We start from the raw sequence: 21,047 nt of genomic DNA on the forward strand, positions 1-21,047 counted from the left end.
AGCCAGTGCCGGGCCTGAAAAGGCACTAATAAGGTATCCAAATTTAGCTCGATCCAAGGTAAATAGGGCTGGTCAGAAATTGAAGAACACAGTCAAGGAGTTCAGAAATTCCTGAAGTTTATTAGGATCCCTGAAAAAATGGGGAGTAGCTGGAGAAATGGCTGGAACATTTGATGCTTCGGTATTAAGTGCATGATGAAAAGCCAAATTCTCATTCCTCAGTTGCTTCAGCTCTTGAGCTCTTTATTGTACTGTTTCAACCAGATTTAGTGCTGGATCCGCAAGTCCCGCTTGTATTAGATCTTCTAAAGCATCCATGTTTTCACTGCCCAATCATGAAATTGGGCATTGCAATCTGTCAAGTTTCTCAAATGACAGGCTGCTAGTTGCAGACAGAGTGATGAGAGGATTGCTGTGCCCAGTTCTTGTCTCGTCATCTGCCAGAGACATGGGGAGCCCCTTCTGCTAGCCACAATACCGCTGACACAGGTAGCGCCTAAGCAGATAGTGGCCTCTAGAATAAGTCCCCAAGAGGAAAAACCCCAAAGGGAAAGAACCTCTGATGGCAAAGGAAAGCTTCCAGGAGACAAGGGGAAGACCAGAACCCAATTACTGGAACAGGAGGTGGCGTTTCCAGGACTCCGCAAAACAACCCATACCAGCGTGAAAGGAGCAAACTGGAAGTAGGAAAACACTAGAAAAAAAAACTGAGAATTACTGGAAGAGAGGATCAACTGGAGTGTGAAAACACCAACAGGAGAGAAGAGTGTTGCAACACAAGGAAGAAGGCAGTCATACTCCTTTTTTACTCTAAAACAGGAAGTGACATCAAGGAAGACATGAGACTGCCATGATGGATTTTGAAATAATAACCACATAGTATAGAAGAGCTGCTGTGATGGATAGGGCACATGAAAACTCCTTCCCAGGAATTATGGGAAGGAGAACTACAGTGACCTCCAGCAGGGTCCCAGTGAGAAGAAAGCTGCAGACCAACCGGGCAAGCCTGGAGAGAAATGGCCTCCTTGAATGCCCCCAGCAGCCTTCCAGAAAACCCACCAGGCTGCAGGCAAGTAATTAAAAAGTCCCGCTGTATCGAGTGGAACGTAAGTGTTGCGGTCTGATGAGTCGCGGGCTGCGCTGCAACCCACAGCATAACAGGTATACTTTCCTGCAGTTGAAGGTGAACCCTCCGAACTGTCTCAATGTCAATATTTTCTGTCAGCTTCCAGCGATTCGATCTGGATCACGTGTCACACGATTCATTTCCTCTAATAACATTTTCATGATAAAGCTTATATGACTTGATTGCATGTGATGTCAGTTTTATGCAAAAAGCCTACTCACCAACCCATTAAGTGGGATTTACTCATCTACAATATTACTCCATCGAGGTGTAATATTGCGCAAAAGTAAAGGATCTTGAGTACAAGATCAACTTTTGTGATTAGCCTGAGTTCGCAATTAAATCCATTTGCATGTCTAAGACCAACTTAAGATGTATAACAGTTCCTGATTCAAGCCAATTGTTCCTTCATGCAAGCATTACTCGCTTTGCAGCTATGTTTTAAAACATCATTGTAACTGTCGCAGCACAATTCCGAACACGGAGGAGGGTCAGTCAGGAATCACAGGCCACGTTTGAAAAGGGTAGATGCCCCATGGATTGTATAGTAATCTTCATATTCAATGAAGTACTATTGGCTGCGTGATTTTATTATTTCATCTAGTCACTAAGTCAAATTATGAAGCAAGCCGTTTCAGGGTACTTACATAGAGCCACATATTAAATATTGCATATGTGTTGCATGACTATTTCTGACCAAAGCAAAATGCACAGAATGTTCTCCGTGATAATAAATATCACAACATAGCTTTAGGCCAGACGCTCGACCAACTCTTCTATTGTCAGTAATGCAAACGATGATTTTGACAATGCTAATGCATATCTATTCGACTTTGTACCTTTGCATATTCACATTTCTAAACCCCAGCAAGAAGGGTCGACTAATACACATGGCTGTTATCTTCAGTGAGATTTGATACACATCATAAGCTTTCTTCCTGTACCCACTTGTTTGTGAAAAATGAATATTAAAAGTACCACAAATACAAGTATTGTATCTTACCCTCATCCCTTCAAATCGCGACAGGGCTCTTAGAGGTCTCAGTGCTCTTAGTGTCCTGAGAGATTTAATAGCACCAAGTTCCGAATAGCCCAAGGCATTAGCTACTAAGCTAACCAAGGAAACCTGCAAAAAGGGAAAGCAGCATAAGTTATTTTCATTTATAGGTAATACCAATTTAAAATAAAACAAGTTATCATACATTTAGCCTATATCATTTATCTGGAAAGCCTGTGTTGCTTTGCATTACTCTTTTATCGTATATATTGTTTTGTGGACTTTCTCCTTGTTATTATTTGTTTTATTGTGTACACTGGTACATCTTGCATCACACCTATTGAGCTAAACCTTGACTGTTAGTCCACATCTTCTAAGTCCCCTTGTCTATCAAGGGGACTTAGAAAGCTACCTCCTCTTCACAGGCTATGCACAGCAAGTGCTATTTAGCTAAAGAAGTCCAGTCTGGTTGATGCAGGGTGACTAGGTGTCCCTCAGTTTGCAGGACAGTTTCGATGTTTCACCACCTGTCCTGTAAAAATAATTAGAACACCAATGTAATTTATTTCAAAAATTGCATTTAATAATCCCTTGAAGCTTCATTGTTTGTAGATTCCTCGTTGGATGATCAGGGTCACAAAACTCTTAGTTGATATAAAATTGTAGTCCTACTTCAATATTTAACGCCCCATTTTTGTTTTTCAGAATCTGGTCATGCAGTCAATGAAGGCATTTCCTGCAGGACATTAACTCATTTTGCAAACATCTGACCATACATCTATAACCTGCTTGTATATACTCACTTCTACATTGTGACCATGCTGGCATTCTCCACAACTATTTCAAGCCCTGAAAATGTCCAGATTGTAATCTTTTTTTTGTTTGAATTTGTTTTATTGATTTTCTTTTAACAAAACAGACATAAACAGTGTAAACCGCATTCTGTATCAGCCATTACTGTCTGACTCCTTAGCAGACAGTATGTGTTTGTACAAATGTGACCTGAACATATCTGCGTCTCAGAAGATGGCAATCATGTGCTCATACTTAACTTTTATACGCCTCACATGTTGACCTCTGTTGTTATCTGCAGTCACTTAGTATCCAAATGCATCCTATTTGTTTTCTCAGTAAGTTCTGACTGTGTGGAAGTCTGCTAACAGGGGAGGAGGGTAATAATGAAACAGAAAATAGTAAAAACATAACAGGTAGTTGAGTGTCTAACTGGAGTGCTTCCTGGCCCCCCATGTCAATGTATCCCCTCTATTTTTGTTTGTTAGATTATTTTGATGTACACCCTGAAACCTGTGTCCGATGATGTGTGAGCGTGCCCACCAGCCATGGACCCTCAACTACATCAGTGTCAGGGCCTATATTCCTCCCAGAGTGTGCACTCAGGGGTGTTGCTGTCATTTGGGGTCAGCGTGTCTGGCTCGGTGTTATGGGTGTTTTGCAGTTCACTCAGTATCACATCTCAATTTGCAGCAATTGGAGTCTTACGGATGCCCAATGTGCCATTCCGTATGTAGCTCAATGCTTTCCTCTTTATCCCACGTCACATATTGGCCAATATGTGAGGGGGCTCAGGGGCCTTTCATTTGCTAGTGCTCAGCCTCTTAGGCACTGCATGTCCCAGATCTAGGAAGCGAAAGGTCACCTTGTGTTTTTTACTTCTTAGGTAGAGATGTAGGATGTAAACCTGCCACTCGAAGAGAAATGCCCAGATTATAATCTTGCCAAATTTCTGACACTGAGGTCAGAAAATCAACTCTTTAGGGCATCCCTCCACCCAAGAGTACACACAAAAGGGTTAACAAAGACAAGGGTATTACCTTTGAGGGACTGTTAGAGCCAGGAAGGGCATTAGGCAGAACCTCAGCTGCACTGAAACCTACAAGATACGATAAAATGACGTGCCGTATGAAGGACACTATATTGTCAATTCCAACAAAGACTCCTAGACCAAGATAACATAAACACTAACATAGCATCTTCAAAATACAAAGACCCAATGTTGTACATGTCCCACTAACTACCATATACTATCCAAATACAGAACACACATTTCAACTAATGCTGATCAATTCTCACTCTGCAATACTCCATGCAATAGATATCACAGACCTCATCACCTTCCACAAGCTTGATGCTCTCTTCATCACCGAAGCATAGGCCAGCCCCTCTCCTCACACATTCTATAAGTTCTTTTCCACATAGGCTACAGCATCTATCTTGTGGATCCTCATTGTCCTGCACTTTAATCAAGCAAGTGACTGTCAACTCGGTGGAGCTAATGACATGCCACTTCCAACTCTCTGCAAGCGGGAGTGTTACCTTCCATCTCATCTACATGCCTCCAGGGCTCAACAATAACTTCTTTGATGAATTCTCAGATCTCCTCGCCACCTCAGCCAGAGACACCCGCCTCAAACTCTTTGACTCACCTAACATAATACAGTATATTACTCAGCGGAAATATTCCAAATGTCACATCCATGACCTTGTCTTTTCAGTATAATCAATGATTTCATACAAACCACCAATACTTCTGTGCTTTACCAACCACTTCACTATCCATACTCCCCTGCTCAGTATCATATCAACAAGTCGGCATCCTCCCCAAAGAGATGCCAAAACCTTTAGAACCTTCAAAAACCTCTACAATGACAATCTAATACAGGAACTAAAATCTTGCCCTCCCAACTCTGATGCCAACACCCTTTCAAACAACTTCAACAAATGTTTAGAGAACTATATCAACATATATGCTCCAAACAAAACATGCAGGTGCATTCCAAAAACCACAAGCACCCTGGCATTCTAAAGACCTCGCTGACCATAAATGCTCCTACTGCAGACAGGAAAGATAATGGAAGAAAAATAGCACTCCTGATGACTAAATGATACTGAGGTCTTTCTAGGCAATACACAGACAGCTAGTCACAGGAGCCAAAGCAAAGTAATATCCCAACATCATCAATAAAGCAACCAACAGAAGCAGAACTCTTTTCAAGACAATCAAGCACTGCATCAACACCAAGCTGGGTCTCCTATCCATACAGCACAGACAAGTGAAATGCCATCATCCTCTTCATCAAAGAAAAAATGAAAAAGATCCAGCTGCACCACAGTGAAAACACCAATCCAGTTCTCCGCTGATGTCTCCCTTCTCTTTGAACCCCACACTGGTCATCCTTCAAAGATATGTCACTCACAGACTCACCAAAAGCCACTTCATGTGAAGATGACATCTTACCCTTGTTCTTCATCAAAGCTCTCTGCGGGGAAACCCTTTCAACCTTTTTTATCAATGTATCCCTCACTCAAAGCATTTTCCCAGAATCTCTCAAAATAGACCTGATCTCCCCACTCCTAAAAAGCTTACATTAGACCCTGATTACCTCGCTTACTACTGGTCTATCTATCATCTACACTTCATTGGCAAGATTACTGATAATATATCTTGAGAACAAGGGTACCCCATAAAGCGAACCTGGGGTAAAATGTATTTTAGAAAAACAATGGTTCAGGGGTGGCCTAATAAGGTCCTTAAAGGAGTATAGCGTACGATTAATTCACGCAAGGGAGCTAAAGATGTAGGTACACAAAAAATCTTTAATTTATTTTCTATTTCAACACATACCATAAAGTTTCAGGTGCTCATATGAGTGACAAGGTGCATAACGTGACACAAGTGAACATAGTGAAAAACGAAATGTCACACAACAACAAGGTAAAAACCACAGAGATATATACAATTGAGTGGGGGTATTTCCTTGAGTAGGTCGACGATGTTTCGATCTATATTGATTTTAGATCATCTTCAGGACTGAGGAGCCTCCTGAAATCTGTAGTTGGGACAGTCCATCTGGACAGAGAATTCCAAACTTGAACTGGAGTAACCGGGACATCGGGTGAATTGACAGAAAAGATTTTAGATCCGAGTGATTACCGATTTTCGGAGTCTGGGCAGCTGAACAAGGTGGCTTAAAAGTGGGTCCTTCTGGAGTGAGTTCTGTTTAAAATTGTAGTCTGTATTTGGAGGTCTGATTAGCGGCTTAATCGCTATGGAAGAAGGTAACTGGTCATGTTTAAATCGGGTCGCCTGGAGTTAATCACGGCAAGATGGCGGCTGGAAAGGGGCGTCCGAGTGCCGAGCTGCTTAGCTGCTCTCACGCAGCTCGGCACTCGGACGCCCCTTTCCAGCCGCCATCTCGCCGTGATTAACACCAGGCGACCCGATTTAAACATGACCAGTTACCTTCTTCCATAGCGATTAAGCCGCTAATCGGACCCCCAAATACAGACTACAATTTTAAACAGAACTCACTCCAGAAGGACCCACTTTTAAGCCACCTTGTTCAGCTGCCCAGACTCCGAAAATCGATAATCACTCGGATCTAAAATCTTTTCTGTCAATTCACCCGATATCCCGGTTACTCCGGTTAAAGATTCGAATTCACTGTCCAGATGGACTGTCCCAGCTACAGATTTCAGGAGGCTCCTCAGTCCTGAAGATGATCCAAAATCAATATAGATCGAAACATCGTCAACCTACTCAAGGAAATACCCCCACTCTATTGTATATATCTCTGTGGTTTTTACCTTGTTGTTGTGTGACATTTCGTTTTTCACTATGTTCACTTGTGTCACGTTATGCACCTTGTCACTCACATGAGCACCTGAAACTTTATGGTATGTGTTGAAATAGAAAATAAATTAAAGATTTTTTGTGTACCTACATCTTTAGCTCCCTAGCGTGAATTAATCGTACGCTATACTCCTTTAAGGACCTTATTAGGCCACGCCTGAACCATTGTTTTTCTAAAATACAAGATTACTGATAAAGCACTCTACATTTAACTCCCAATACACACCAATGCTGACTATCTGTTGCGTGAATAATATTATGGCTTCATATCACTTTGTAGAACAAAGAATGCTAACTTACACATCAGACACCAGCCTACTGCCCACAGCAGAAAGTGGCCCCTGTTTCTTGATATTTCTGGACCTCTCAGCTGCCTTTCACAGAGTCAATCACCCAACCCTCACTTACAAACAGGAGTCTAATATCGGATTTGCTGGCAATGTCCGTCACTGCTTCTCTACCAACCTTTCCAGTGTGTTCACATGGGATACTATAGACCGAGTAAAATCCCTGCCACCTGAGTAGGCCCTTAGTGTGCCATACTATATTTTGTCACCTTCAACTGGCAAATGGAGCCCCCTTGGGCCTCTATTTACTGATAACAATATCAAGATTCAGCAATATGCCAATGATGAACAACTCTGCTTGAAAGACTCCTCTGCTCCAGCCATCCAATGCCGCAAGCACTGCCTGCACCTCATCCAACCCTGGATGTCCAAAACCATATCTGAAATTCAAACCAACCATGACAGAATCTATATTATTTGTCAAGAACAAGCAAAAAATAGTACAAACCACAATGGCAATAAATTTACCAGCTTCGAAATTCAACTTTCACTGAATGCCAAGTCACTTGGGTTCACATACGACACAAACCTCAAACACAAGGCACACAATGTCAAAAAACAAAGATGGCTTGGTATCAGGTTCTTGTTAAACAAAGTAAAGCTGTTTTCTCCAGAAAGTGAGTTTAGAACTGCTGTTCAAGCCGCCGTACTCTGGATCTGGATGGTGATAACACCCTGCTTTGCAGTCTTCCAGACTCTACACTGGCACCCCTTATGCTACACACCATTGCAGTCTCATCCAGGGCTTGAAGAAATGTGATCATATCAGCTCCAGCCAGGTAGAGCTCCCATTGCCAACTTGAATCATGTTCAAAACAAGCTGCATCATGGCTGACCTGCACCCAAGCTTATCTTGTGGACAAGATCACCATCTCTGTTGAAACCTTGCACATCTGCATCCAGGCCACCATCAGAATGTAGACTGAGAAGTGCAATGCAAGGTAAAAGGCCTTTTCCACCTCTGCATGCAGGATCTGCAACAACATTATTGTATCAATCATGACCACCTCAATGCTGCTCCAGTTTAGAAAATAATTGAAGACACATCGCTATGAAGAAGACTACCACACAATGCAGTAACAACCCAATAAAATAGCTTTCTCTACCATCACTTGTTGACTGCATGCTTGCTTCTGACCCTGTAGGAAGCTCACCTACTTTTTACTCCCTTCGACCCCTGGTGACATCACAGATTTGAGCACTTGTTCCATTTGTAGCCCCTACATAGCTTTCTATGTATTGCTGAGGGTTGAGAAAAGGCTAATAGAAGAAACTACAGAAAGTATACACTTTCAGTAAATAATGCTTGCTGTCTATTCCTGCCACTGCCTAGAGTACCAAAATGTAGAGCCAAAGGTACCAAAGTAAGACCAGGGGAGCACCTGCTACTCCTGGTGACCCATAATTGACATCCATGCACGGTACTTTAAAGTTGACGGCATCACATGCGGCTGAGAGATCAAGCAGTGACTTGTTAGGCTCCTCAACCATCTAGAATGAGAAGAGAAGCGTGATGGAGTTTAAACTTAGTTCCACGTTTTTACAGAGGCAATAACATCTTTATAGAAAGAAATACCTCAATACGGCAGGAGATTACATCATCTTCTTTCACAGGTACAGTTCGTGGTGAACAAGGATGATTAAAAATTATTATGTAAGAGAGAAGTAGGGAAAGCCATTAACTGAATGGAAGAAAGTGAGTATGGTGCGTCATTCTGCACAGACAAGAGTAAAACAAAATAAAGAGAAGTATACATTGCTCTGCTCAGGGATCCACAATCCCTGTTTGAAAGTGGATGCTAAATTGAAGACTACAGGAAGTCAAATATAGTACCTGAAGAATGCGCGAGAGCAGGAATGTTCGATAACTGACACCTCACAACATCAAATTTCCCCTCAGTCTTTGCTACCATCACCAAGAAATGACAACGGTACTTGTTGACGGAAATCAATATTGTCCATTTGTACTCTACAGTGCAGAAACGTTTGCACAATAGCGAGGCATGAAGAAACAATAGGGATCGCAAATCCAAGCCACAATATTTTGAGTTAAGAAACAATTTCCAGGAAGCATTTGTAAGTGTGAGGACTGCCTTACAGCTTCTAGAAATTAAAAGTCGTTTGCCTTCTTCATGTTTCTTTTCTTCCCGCAGGCCTGTCACCTCAGCAACGGAGATTTATTTTAAGCAGAAAATGTGTGGAGATGTTCTTGTTTTTCTGGAGCGATTCAATACAAATCCTCCTGTAACTAAATCTGGTTAGTAGAGTGTATTTTAAATAGGCTTGGTGGGTGTACAAGAGGATAGATTGTTTGGTTTTGACTATTACGGTTTTGCTCAGCTCTGTTAATATAGAAATAGTTAGGGGATGAAGCCACATGACCTGAATGTTGACTTTACAACTTTATAAATATCTGTGGTTAGTATGATTGATGTTGCCAACAGGAAGAAAGAAACGCTGTGGAATTATAAATTTTCTATCAGATTATTTGATATTTTTGGTGATTTGGGTTGGCCTCCTGCTATACTTTGAATTTGAAGGTGTAAATCAAATGTATTCATGGGCACATGATTTATGAATTGGACCACTATCTTCAGTTTCTCCAGGAAATGCTCCCCGTGCTTGCATATTTGTCAAGGATGTAATAGGAGGATGATCATATAACAAACTACTCTCTTTACGGACACATCCATTTTTGCAGCAGAAGGACATAGGCTATGCAGACCCCCACCATATCCATTTAAAAAGTAAAAGAACATTGCCAGCAAAGTAGTCCCTTGTGGGCGTGTCTGCGTTGTGCTGTGGGCGTGTGCTGGGGGCATGACAAGCGCTGGGGGCGTGTGGTACGTTCCGCCCTTCATGCCATGTCTCATATTGTGTGCTAATCCCACCCTGTTCCCTTTAAATACCCCTGCACCCCATAATCATAACCCACCCGTACTCCTTAAAATGCCCCAACACCCTTTAACACTAACCCATCTTAACCCTATAAATATACCCTGTAACCCAAAACCCAAACCTATCCCTAAACCCTAAACCCTAAAAATACCCCTGTACCCCAAAACCCAAACCTAGCCCTGCACCCTATAAATACCCCTGTACCTCAAAACCCAAACCTACCCCTGAACCCTAAAAATACCCCTGCACCCCAAAACTACCCCTGAACCCTAAAAATACCCCTGTACCCCAAAACCCAAACCTAGCCCTGAACCCTAAAAATACCACTGTACCCCAAAACCCAAACCTAGCCCCGAACCCTAAAATACCCCTGTACCCCAAATCCCAAACCTGCCCCTGAACCCTAAAATACCCCTGTACCCCAAAACCCAAACCTAGCCCTGAACACTTAAAATACCCCTGTACCCCAAAACCTAAACCTACCCCATAACCCTAAAAATACCCCTGTACCCCAAAACCCAAACCTAGCCCTGAACCCTAAAAATAACCTGTACCCCAAACCCAAACCTACCCCTGAACCCTAAAATACCCCTGTACACCAAAACCCAAACCTAGCCCTGAACCCTAAAAATACACCTGTACCCCAAACCTACCCCATAACCCTTAAAATACCTCTGTGCCCCAAAACCCATACCTACCCCTGAACCCTAAAAATACCCCTATACCCCAAAACCCAAACCTAGCCCTGAACCCTAAAAAAACCCGTACCCCAAAACCCATACCTATGCCTAAACCCTAAAACTACCCCTGTACCCCATAACCCAAAACTATATCTGAACCCTTAAAATACCCAAACACCCCAAAACATATACCTCAGTACCCCAAAACATATACCCCTACACCCATACTTACCTTATCCAAACATTAATTAAAAACCATGCTTTTACCATTCATGCATTTACAACGAATTTCGTTGGAAAGGTATGCGTGGTAAAAGTATATAAAATGTAATGCCATGCGTTATAATGGAATTGCGGAGTCATGGTACTTTCGTAATGAAAGTATGCGGAGTGATGGTATACGGAAAGAAAGTTGTGGAATAATGGGTGTTTACCCTCCCCCAGTAAGTACATTGGTGGCCCGGCGGTCCACATCTCCAGCAACATACTCATATTTTTTCACCACCCATTTGAAAAATGCACAGGTCTCTCTCATTGATGGCCAGCACCGACATACACTTTTAGACACACGTTCCGCCACAAATTGCGAACTTTAGAGCTGGGGAGCTACGTTCGAATCTCGGCATCAGCTCAATATCCTGTGATTCCAGGCAAATCGCTTTGTCTCCCCATGCCTACCACAAATGAATGTGCTCTTCTGTAATGTAAATTGTGCTCATGCCATGTTGTCGAGTTCGCGCTATATAATATTGCAAGGAAAAATAAAGTAGGGAAACTCAAGTTCACACACTACTGAACGCACACTCTTAAGTGCATCAGCAGTGCACTGTGAATCGGAGCGTTTCACAGGCCTGTCACAGATAAGAAATGCTATCTAAACGAAATCCTACAAAACAATATACTACTGGCCGGCAGCAATTCATACCCGGTCAACGTCGGGACGGGCTGATAGTTAAATAATAAAGGTCTGGGCTGTGCCTTGCACAAAGGGGTAGGCTGATTATTCTGGTTCCACACCCCCATCTCCAATCTTGTTGCTTTCTGGTTAGTGGAACTTGTCCTGGGGAGTAAAAATATCCCAATGATAGAGACCTGATACCCCCTTCCATGGATTTTTTAAAATTGATCACAATTCAATCCCTTGCACATCTTTGGATCTATTACCCACCGAGCCAACCCTGCGCATCAGGAGTATCTCACCATCTTTATAGGCAAACTGTCTTTGCCTGGCCAGCCAGAACATGCACTTATTCCTTAATTAATGATAGGATTCTCTTTGCCCCCTTTTAAGCTCGGGTACACCTGCTAAAATAATAACATATAGAGATGAAGCGGGAGGCAAGTTAATACAAGGCAGGGCTGACCTCTGTTCCCTAATTACTTTGCCAGAAGCGGGACCCTCCCCTCCCTGCATCTAGAAACCTGATGGTGCATACAATCTTGCTCTATCAACAGATTGTGGTGTACCCTTCTTCTTTTTTATGGTTCCATAGTTGGGCTGATTTGGGTCGGTGGTGGGAATTAATTTTTGAGCAGATTGGGGGGTCCAATCTTGCTCTAGGGGAAGTGGCCACCTAATCTACCTGGCAAATAACATCCTCATCCTCCCTTATAGTTATTGCTTGGCAACTCACCCTTGCGTCGAGCAGTATAATCAGCTTGTCCTCACGTGCTACCAAAGAGCTGAGCTCGTCCTTCACAATAGACCTAACTTGATCCTGAAGATCCACCACCAAGTTTGTCACCCATACTGAATACTGAATAGTCCATGGCTGCTTGAGGACAGCCTACTAATCCCCCCTCCAGAATGTCTCCAGAGTCCGATGACCCATCTGCATATCTTTTCCGTTTAGTCCCAGACCTCACTATTTGCTTGGTTTTCCCTTTTTTTAGCTGAGCCTGGGAGAACAGCCCCTTGGTGTGGGCCAACGTCGGAAGCTTTGCACGCTGTTACATGGCCTATTGGCTGGTCCTTAGGAGGGTTAATAACCAGGCTAGAGAGGCCATGGGGGATCATGCCAGTCAAAGAAATATCTAGATCCGGGGTTAAAGACAGCCGCTTTTCAGTTAGTTCGATTTCGGTGGCCACCACACCTATGGCCCTCTGTAGCATCCTGTCAATAGAAGTTGGGTGCAATGATGAACAGGGCAGAAGGGGTGCTTGCTTTTTGTTACTACAGGTTCATTTGCCCAATATTATACCTAGACGCAGCTCTTTAAGGTGTGTAAGTGTTGCTTACTGTTGGCGCTCTTACACTACCTCACACTCCCTGCAGGTGGGGGTGAAGACCCGGTTTGGAGGAAAGAAAAATGGAGGCTAAAACTAAACAGCATAAAGTATTTGGGTGAATAGAAAAAACAGGCAGCAGAGAGTCTCAAACAACTGTATAAACACATGCCATTTTCTATATGCTAGACATTTATTGTTGTTAATGCACTATGGGGGAAGTATAGGGAAGGCTTTGAATACACCTTTTACTCAATTTAGCACTACTCATACTAACTTGTAAGCTTAATTGTGGTGTCACTTACTTTTTTTAATTAGATTATTTTATCAATATTTCAGATAGAGAGGACTCTACCTCAGGCTTCCTGTGCTAAAATATGACCTTTTAGGGCCAATTGAAATTCTGCCCAAAATTGTTGGAAGTTGGAGTTGAATGAAGCTGGTCTAGTGGGTAGAAGGACCCGAATCTTGATGATACACAGGGCAGTCTGGGTGAGAATAGAAACATTTGTTAAGCAGATCATGGGTCTCGAGTAGAATTGTCGCAGATAATGATGGAACGAATGTTCACTGAGTGGGCAGAGGAAGCCAAAGGAGGAGATGATGTTCTATAACCTCGATGTGGACTAAAACAGTCGTCATAGAACTAAAATCGACGGGATTTCCCGCCGGACCGCGTCTTGTTTGTTAGACACCCCACTCGCTATCAGCAAACTAACTCCTCTTCACGAAACCCCTCAGCCTCGCCCCTCTTGTTCGACCACAAGATCTGTATTGTAATTATGTCTATAATGCTCTTAAGTTTGTAAGTTGCGGATTCTGTCTTTGCCAATAATGATCATTATTGTACTTGTTGTGAAGCGCTCTGATACCCTCGGGTCCAGCTAGCGCTATACAAAACTTCTAAATAAATAAATAAATGTTGCCAAGAGTGGAGTGTAAAGAAACAAGAGGGTCCCCAGGCCAGGACAGATGCTTGAGGCAGGCAAAATAGCATGGTTGTGGGTGAGGCTGACTTAGAACCCAAGGTAACTGAAAATGATAGATTAAAAGGGCAGGACGATAACTTGTTGATGGATAGGCTGGCAAAGCAAGTGGAAAGTCCAGCATAGGGATCAACAGTGTCAAATCGTACAAAAAGATTGAGGAGTATTGCTGCTGGATCATTTTGATGGGCAGTGGAGTGCAGGGAACAGAAGCCAGATTCAGAGGGATTGTTTAGGCTATTTGAGAAGTGATGCATGGCAAGGTGGCTGACGCAAGATGTTCCAGTAAATTAGCAGAGATACTGAGTGGTTGCTAGGGGGAGAGGAGAGGAGAAGTCAAGTAAGGGTCTTTTTAGGCAATAATTTAAAGCACTGCAGGTAGTTGCAAGATATGATGGAGCAGCCAGAGAGTGAGGCAAGGAAAAGGAGAGGGTTAGAAGAGAACACAAGCTGGAACATGCATCATCAATGCTATTTGCGATTCTGTATTAGCGAAAAATAGGGATTCGCTAATAAGGAATAGCAAAAGGCTATGCATGTAGAAATCGCAAAAAAATAGCAATTTCTAAACATTCCTTTGTTGCGACTCGCAAATTGTGAGTCGCAATTAAGGAATATCTCCGTATTCATTCCTATGGGCCGTAGACATTCTCAATTTGCGATTCTTAATTAGAGAATCGCAAATTGAGAATGCAATTTCAAGGGTGCCAGGGTGTCAAAAGGACACCCTGTGCACCCCTGAAATCTGCATAAGAGTGCATCTTGCACACACACATGCCCCAAGGGCATGTGTGTGTAAAATGGAACTTTGAAAAATGCACTCTAGTGCATTTTTCAAAGTTTTTGCTAATTACGATGAAGTTCAACTTCATGGTAATTTGCTCCCCCTATTAGCGAAATCGCTAGTTTTTTTACTTTGATGCATTGCATTTAAGGAATCTCAATTTGCGATTCCTTAAATGCAAAGGCAATTTAAGTTATCGCAATTTAGAGATTACTTAAGTTGCGATTTTTGCTTTTGGGATGATGCATCCCAAATGCAAAAATACCGGTCACAAAGGGGCAGATTCTGAGAATCTGCCCGTTTGCGACCGGTTTTTGCTTTGATGCATGTGGGCTAAGATGTTTGATGATGTGTGAACCGAAAGGATCAAATTGAGAGCAAGAGGGGTTTATTTTGATTAGTTTAGTTTGATTACAGACACATTTGATTACAGTTGGTCAATAAATCATTTGCAATTAAGGAATCGCAAAAGCCTATGCATGTAGGAATCGCTATAAAAATAGCGATTCCTACACATTCCTTAATTGCGACTCGCAAATTGCTAGCCGCAATTAAGGAATGCTGTCCCATTCATTCCTATGGGCCTGAAGCCCATAGGAATGAATTGGAGATTGCATGAGCAATTTGCGAGAACCAGTAGGTACCTGCAAATTGTTCATGCAATTTCAAGGGTGCAAGGGTGTCAAAATGACACCCTGTTGCAACCCTGACATTGATCTATGCACATATGTTGCATACACACGTCATAAGGGCATGTGTGTGCGCAACATGAAACTTTGAAAAATGCACAAAAGTGCATTTTTCAAAGTTTTTGCAAATTACCATGAAGTACAACTACTTTGCTACTCCTATTAGCCAAATCGCTAATTATTTTACTTTAATGCATTGCATTTAAGAAATCTCAATTTGGGATTCCTCAAATGCAACCGCAATTGAAGAAATCGCAATTTAGAGATTCCTTAAATCACAATTTTTGCATTTGGGATGATGCATCCCAAATGCAAAAATACCGGTCGCAAAGGGGCAGATTCTGATAATCTGCTCGTTTGCGACCAGTGTTTCCTTTGATGCATGTGCCTGAAAGCCATTTGTCAAGAATGACTACTCTGAGATAGGTGTGCGCGGTGACGAGGGGAGACCGTTCATAGTGTACACTAGTCACTGAAGGTGCTGTCGAAGTGAGATTATGATGCCTTGGAAGTAGCATGGCCAAAAATCTATCTAGCAGGACATCATCTGGATGTGGCATTCCACACAAGACACACAATGATCCAAGAAAACATTATTTTCACAAAGCATGCATATCAAATAGTTCAGGAGTTGCCCCTACCAACTAAGACACACTAACAGGTTTGTGTCAAACCATAAAGTGGCGCATGAGACAAACCACTATAGGAATATATACCATTGTGCAAGATACCATAATGCAAATCGCAACCTCCTAATTTTGCCCTTTTTTTATTGTACCACAATTTAAGAAAATAGTATAGTCGTCCATCTGCTGATCGTCATACTGACTCCCAGACTGCAGGGCAGCACTCCTGCAAAATAATATGTGCTATGTAAAGGAAAGGCTCTAACTATTACTACAAGCAGATCTAGCCACTTGGGTACATGACCTTTCTACCCATACACAAGAGACACAATTTGCCTAGCAACAATCCACTGCGCACTCAGGAGGATACACTTAATTCCGATCCTAATGCTACTGCCAGCTCCATTCATGCAAGGTGAGAACCGTGCATACCCACAGGTGCGAGACATAAAGAACCTGGACTCTACAGATGTGAAGGCAAACATCCGGCAGCTATTTCACTCCCACCACAGGATGAGGGAATGTGAAATACATTGCACCTGGCAGTCTAAGTGTCAACGCCCCTGGACTGCAACCAAGCAAAATCATACCAAGTAGGACACCTGCTTCACCACCCACAAAATACACACTAAAAACGCTGCATCTGAACAAACCTCAGCCAAATAACAGTATAGAAGGGTAAAGAAAAAAGGAAACACACCCAAAAGCTGGAGCCAGAACCAGCATATACCTTTCTAGACTCTAGAACCAAAATATTGTTACATATGTCCTTATCAATACCACCTTATGTGCATCATGGAGCTGGAATACAGAAACGTACGGTTAGGCCAGTCATACACTATATTTTCTAACATACCACATTATTTCTGTTTCCCATTTAACTCTACAACTTGGTTTTTAAGGAACATATCACATAGATCATGACCATCTCCTGCAGGTTACATACAGCTCCCAGGGAATTTCTAAAGTGTCTAAGGGTGAACCTGACAAATTATCTAACCCTTCCATGTCAAAATCTAGATTCATACTTCTGCAAATAAAATTATGCAAAGACTTACATGAGACCTAAGTTTCTGTAAATTAGTTCAAGGAAGATTACCTGTTGTTCTGTCTCATGATAGACAACATGACGGTCAAGAGGGACATCAAATCTTGAAGGATGGCAAACATCCCTCGCCATTGGCTTCACATCTACTCTGGCATGAACCAGTCATGCTATTGCCTCTGAAGGTTAACTTGCAATTGACCGTAGCAAATGAGGGGAGAACTATCAGTGACATGCACAAGTTAGGAAACTGCAAGTCTCAGAGACTACAGGAAATACCGCAGCCCATTGAAGTCATCTGGCTAATGTTAGAGGAAGATAACTATGCCTTTGCCTCTCACCACTGATGCTAGCCCCAGAGACACTTCGCTAGGCTCACTCACATTCACTGCAATCAACAAAGGGATTGAAGGAACCTAAACGCTAGGTAGAGTTGGTCTTGCCAAATGATACAACTTATAAATGATGTTCAGCGACAGCATTAGAGATGCTAATTTCAGTAGTCTTAGAGGGTGACAGGACAGTCAGCTGACTGGCACATATTCATGAATTTACCGTCGCTACTCAAGGGGCATGTCCCAGATTGAATATGATAACTCATCTACGCCACTGTGCCCTTTGGCCCGGTCGCAATATGTTATTGAGGCAGAGAATCATGCACTTCACATGATACGGCCAACACAGCAGACTATTTACTAGAAAATGATTCAGCACTGACGCACAATTGTCTGCCTAGCGCCAACGCAGGCCCCTTTGCACCATGGGTCAAGGTGCCTGCATTGCAGTGATGATTGTTTTCATGGAGAATGGACACCTTCTTGCTCAAAAATATTCATTTATACCGTTTCCTCCTTCTGTGTGCTGCAGAATGCACATAGAAAGAGCAAAAAACGAGGAAGAATAAAGGTATTTCACCTTATTTGCCACTTTAACGCCTCCCCTGGGAAGGTGTTAGAATCTGACGCATTCTCATGTTTATGAAACCTTGTAAATCTGGGAATGTTTGAGAATCAAAGAAGAGTAATGCATGGAAGGTGGCCATATTTACAAGGCCATGAAAAGTTACTCCGGGTGGCTTTATGTGGCCTTGTAATTATGGCTCAACATTGTGCACCACTAGAGTGTCAAAAAAGTGACGCTTCAAATGGGACAGGGGCTTGCAATTATTTCCCACTGTGTTAGTCACCCTTCTATTGTTCTATATAGCCGTGTGCCTCATGGTGATATCCTTCTCTAAGGCACGTTGGACGCTCCTCTAACATTTGAGTTCCAGCTACTTGATCAAGTAGGAGACCCTGCCAGCATGTAAGTGCACAGAGCACTCTTTCAATCCCCAGCATCCAATCGACTTCAATCTACTGCTCTTTCCTGTCGTCGCTTGTACTGAAGGCACGTACTCTCTGCCTGTACTTCAAATCTCTCAGTGCAGTTTACCTATAAATGAGCCAGCGGTGTCCATTGTAATCCTACCCCACCCTTGGGCGTATCTGACCTGTGAGTTTCCATCCGCCCAATCGCCTCCATTGTCATCTTTGACCTCATTCTCATTCATGACTTCCTGCGCACCTCCAGCCGATAGCATCATAGATTGTCCTGCTCCATTGCTGGCTGTGTCCTACCTCCGTCTGATTACGTGGTAGTTGGAGAGAAGTTCCTTCCTTGTGGGGATAGTAAGTTTGAATCCTGTCGGCAGCGGTGCTTAAGTTGAGCCAGTGGTTTCCCCACGTAATTGCCAGCACCTGCACTTAAAGTAGTAAAAAATGGTGCCAGTTAGTCAAGGGATGAAAGTTTGTCAAGAGTCTCCGACCCCCTTTATCAGTGGGGTGCGGGCATACCACATTGCAGTTAAAAATTTTGCCATAGCGAACACAATTGGCAGGGATAAATCAGTCTTTAAAACTCTGTATGCGGGTAGGAATGTTCTAAATCCCAGGTTTTTGAGGAGGGGGATAAGCCAGTGTTTCCTGCTTTTCCGGTAGGCTCGACAGAAGAAAAACGCGTGCACATCGTTCTCCTTTGTGTGGGCACATGCAGGGCATGTCTCTGTGGCAGGTCGACAGGACCATACTTTAGTAAAAGACCTGAGAGGAAGAGTCCCGTACCTCCACTGCAGGAATAGCTTTCTTGTTAGAGCCGGAGTCATGCCATCCAAAACGCATTCGGGGTTATATGAGTTTTTAGTTTTAATGAAATGTTGTGTTTCCAGAGCTCGAAGAAGCATATTGTCATAATACGCTCTGGAAAGCGCTTTCCTCAGAATCCTACTGCTTGTGCTTTCCGGGTCTGACCATAGTTCTGGTAGTCCAAGGGTCTCACAAGTTCTCTTGATGTAGTTTAACCAAGGCGTCTTGGTGGCATTGGGCAGGGATAGAAATTCCTGTAGCTCGGTTCTATAGGAGGTGTGGTCTTGACTGCTCCAAAGACAACGCCAAAAAGTTAGTGGTTTGAGCCCTAGTTCCTCCGTAATGGGCCTCAGACCCAGGTCCAGTCTCAGGGGCAGGAGTGGAGTGCTTGGGGGAAGGGCTGTCAGCTGCCTGATGAATTTGTTTTCTGTGGTCAGCAAGTTATGCGACGGGATGTGGCCCCACAACTCTCCCCCAAAGGTAACTCCACCCCGTACCTGGGCTTTATAAATTTGGATTGCAGGGCCGAGTGGGCGATATGGTGACTTACTCGCAATTCTCGAAATGCCTCTCGCCCTCTGGGCCAGTTTCAAATCAGTCTTGACCCTGTGCCCCATGGCCAATCCAGGTCCTTCGCGAACCAGAACATAAGCAACCGAGGACCGGTTGCGCTTTAGTTATGGGCTCATCAGCGGGCTACAGCTTGGTTCCAGTAACACAGTGAGTATGGGATCCATGTATGGGCATACCCATGCCACTTAAGGTGGTATATGAGTCACACAAAAGTTGATGCAAGGCTGTATGCAGTAGTCTAATGACTGGTAATCGCTTACGGTAGCACTCAAACTCATTGTTCTTTTGCTCACCATTCCACCTCAGTTTGGGCACACCCATATGCAAATCACTCTTGACCCTGTTACTCATGGGAACAGTCCAGTCTGAACTGCCAGGCGGGGTCTTCCCTGAACCGGAACACAAGCAACCCAGATCTAGTTTTGCCCTAGTTATGGGCTCATTAGCCTGGTGTGGCTTTGTTCCAGTGACACGGTGAGCATGAGACCCACGCCTGGGCATAACCATGCTACTTAGGGCGGCACATGGAACACACAAAAGGTGATCAGTAGCTGCTTGCAATAAGTCTAACCATGGTAGCACTACAACCCATCATTCTTTTGCTCCCCATGACACCTCAGTTTGGGTCAAGGCATATTCAATTAGTCTTGACCCAGTTCCTCAATGGAATAGTCTAGCCAGAACCGGAACAAAAACAACCGAGGCCCGATTTCACCCTCGTGATTGGTTCATAAGCCCAGTACAGCTTGGTTCCAGTGACAGATTGAGCATTGGACTCACATCTGGGAATACCCATGCCACATAGGGTGCTACATGAAACACACAAAAGGTGACGGGAGGAAACTTGCAAAAACGCTATCCACTGGCAGTCGCTCAGTGTAGCACTTGAACCCATTGTTCTTTTACACACCATGCCACCCCAGTTTGGACCCAGTTATATGCAAATCAGACTTGACCCTGTTCCTCATGAGAAAAGCCCAGCCAGGACTGTCAATCCAGGTCCTACCTGAAGCATGGGGCACACATTTAGGCATACCCATGCCACTTAGAGCGGTACATGAAACACACAAAAGGTGATGGGAGGCTGTGTTCAATAAGTCTAACCACTGGCAATCCCTTTACAGCACTCTAGATTTACCGGTCAGATGCCAATTTGTAAGCTCCCTCTTACAAATGTTTCTGTTTAGAGAAAACATATTCCCAAGGTGGGAGTTTGTTTTTACTGAACAAAACACTAGTGACCCTCCTGTGTGACGTAAATAATTAATTTACTCTCTTAATTTCTATGCAGGTAA

At 43.3% G+C, this 21,047-nt stretch overlaps 1 protein-coding gene across 1 annotated transcript in view; it reads right to left on the reverse strand.

Annotated features, from left to right (window-relative positions):
- Window positions 1-21,047, reverse strand: part of LOC147731528 (sodium channel protein type 2 subunit alpha-like) — a 951,803-nt gene that overhangs the window by 112,563 nt on the left and 818,193 nt on the right. Inside the window, exon 21 of the mRNA XM_086956592.1 lies at window positions 2,130-2,252. Coding sequence (XP_086812718.1) covers window positions 2,130-2,252 — 123 coding nt within the window. The remainder of the gene's footprint in view (window positions 1-2,129; window positions 2,253-21,047) is intronic.

This window comes from Lissotriton vulgaris, chromosome 2_1, assembly GCF_964263255.1.
Source record: "Lissotriton vulgaris chromosome 2_1, aLisVul1.2, whole genome shotgun sequence".
In the NCBI taxonomy this organism is placed as follows: domain Eukaryota; kingdom Metazoa; phylum Chordata; class Amphibia; order Caudata; family Salamandridae; genus Lissotriton; species Lissotriton vulgaris.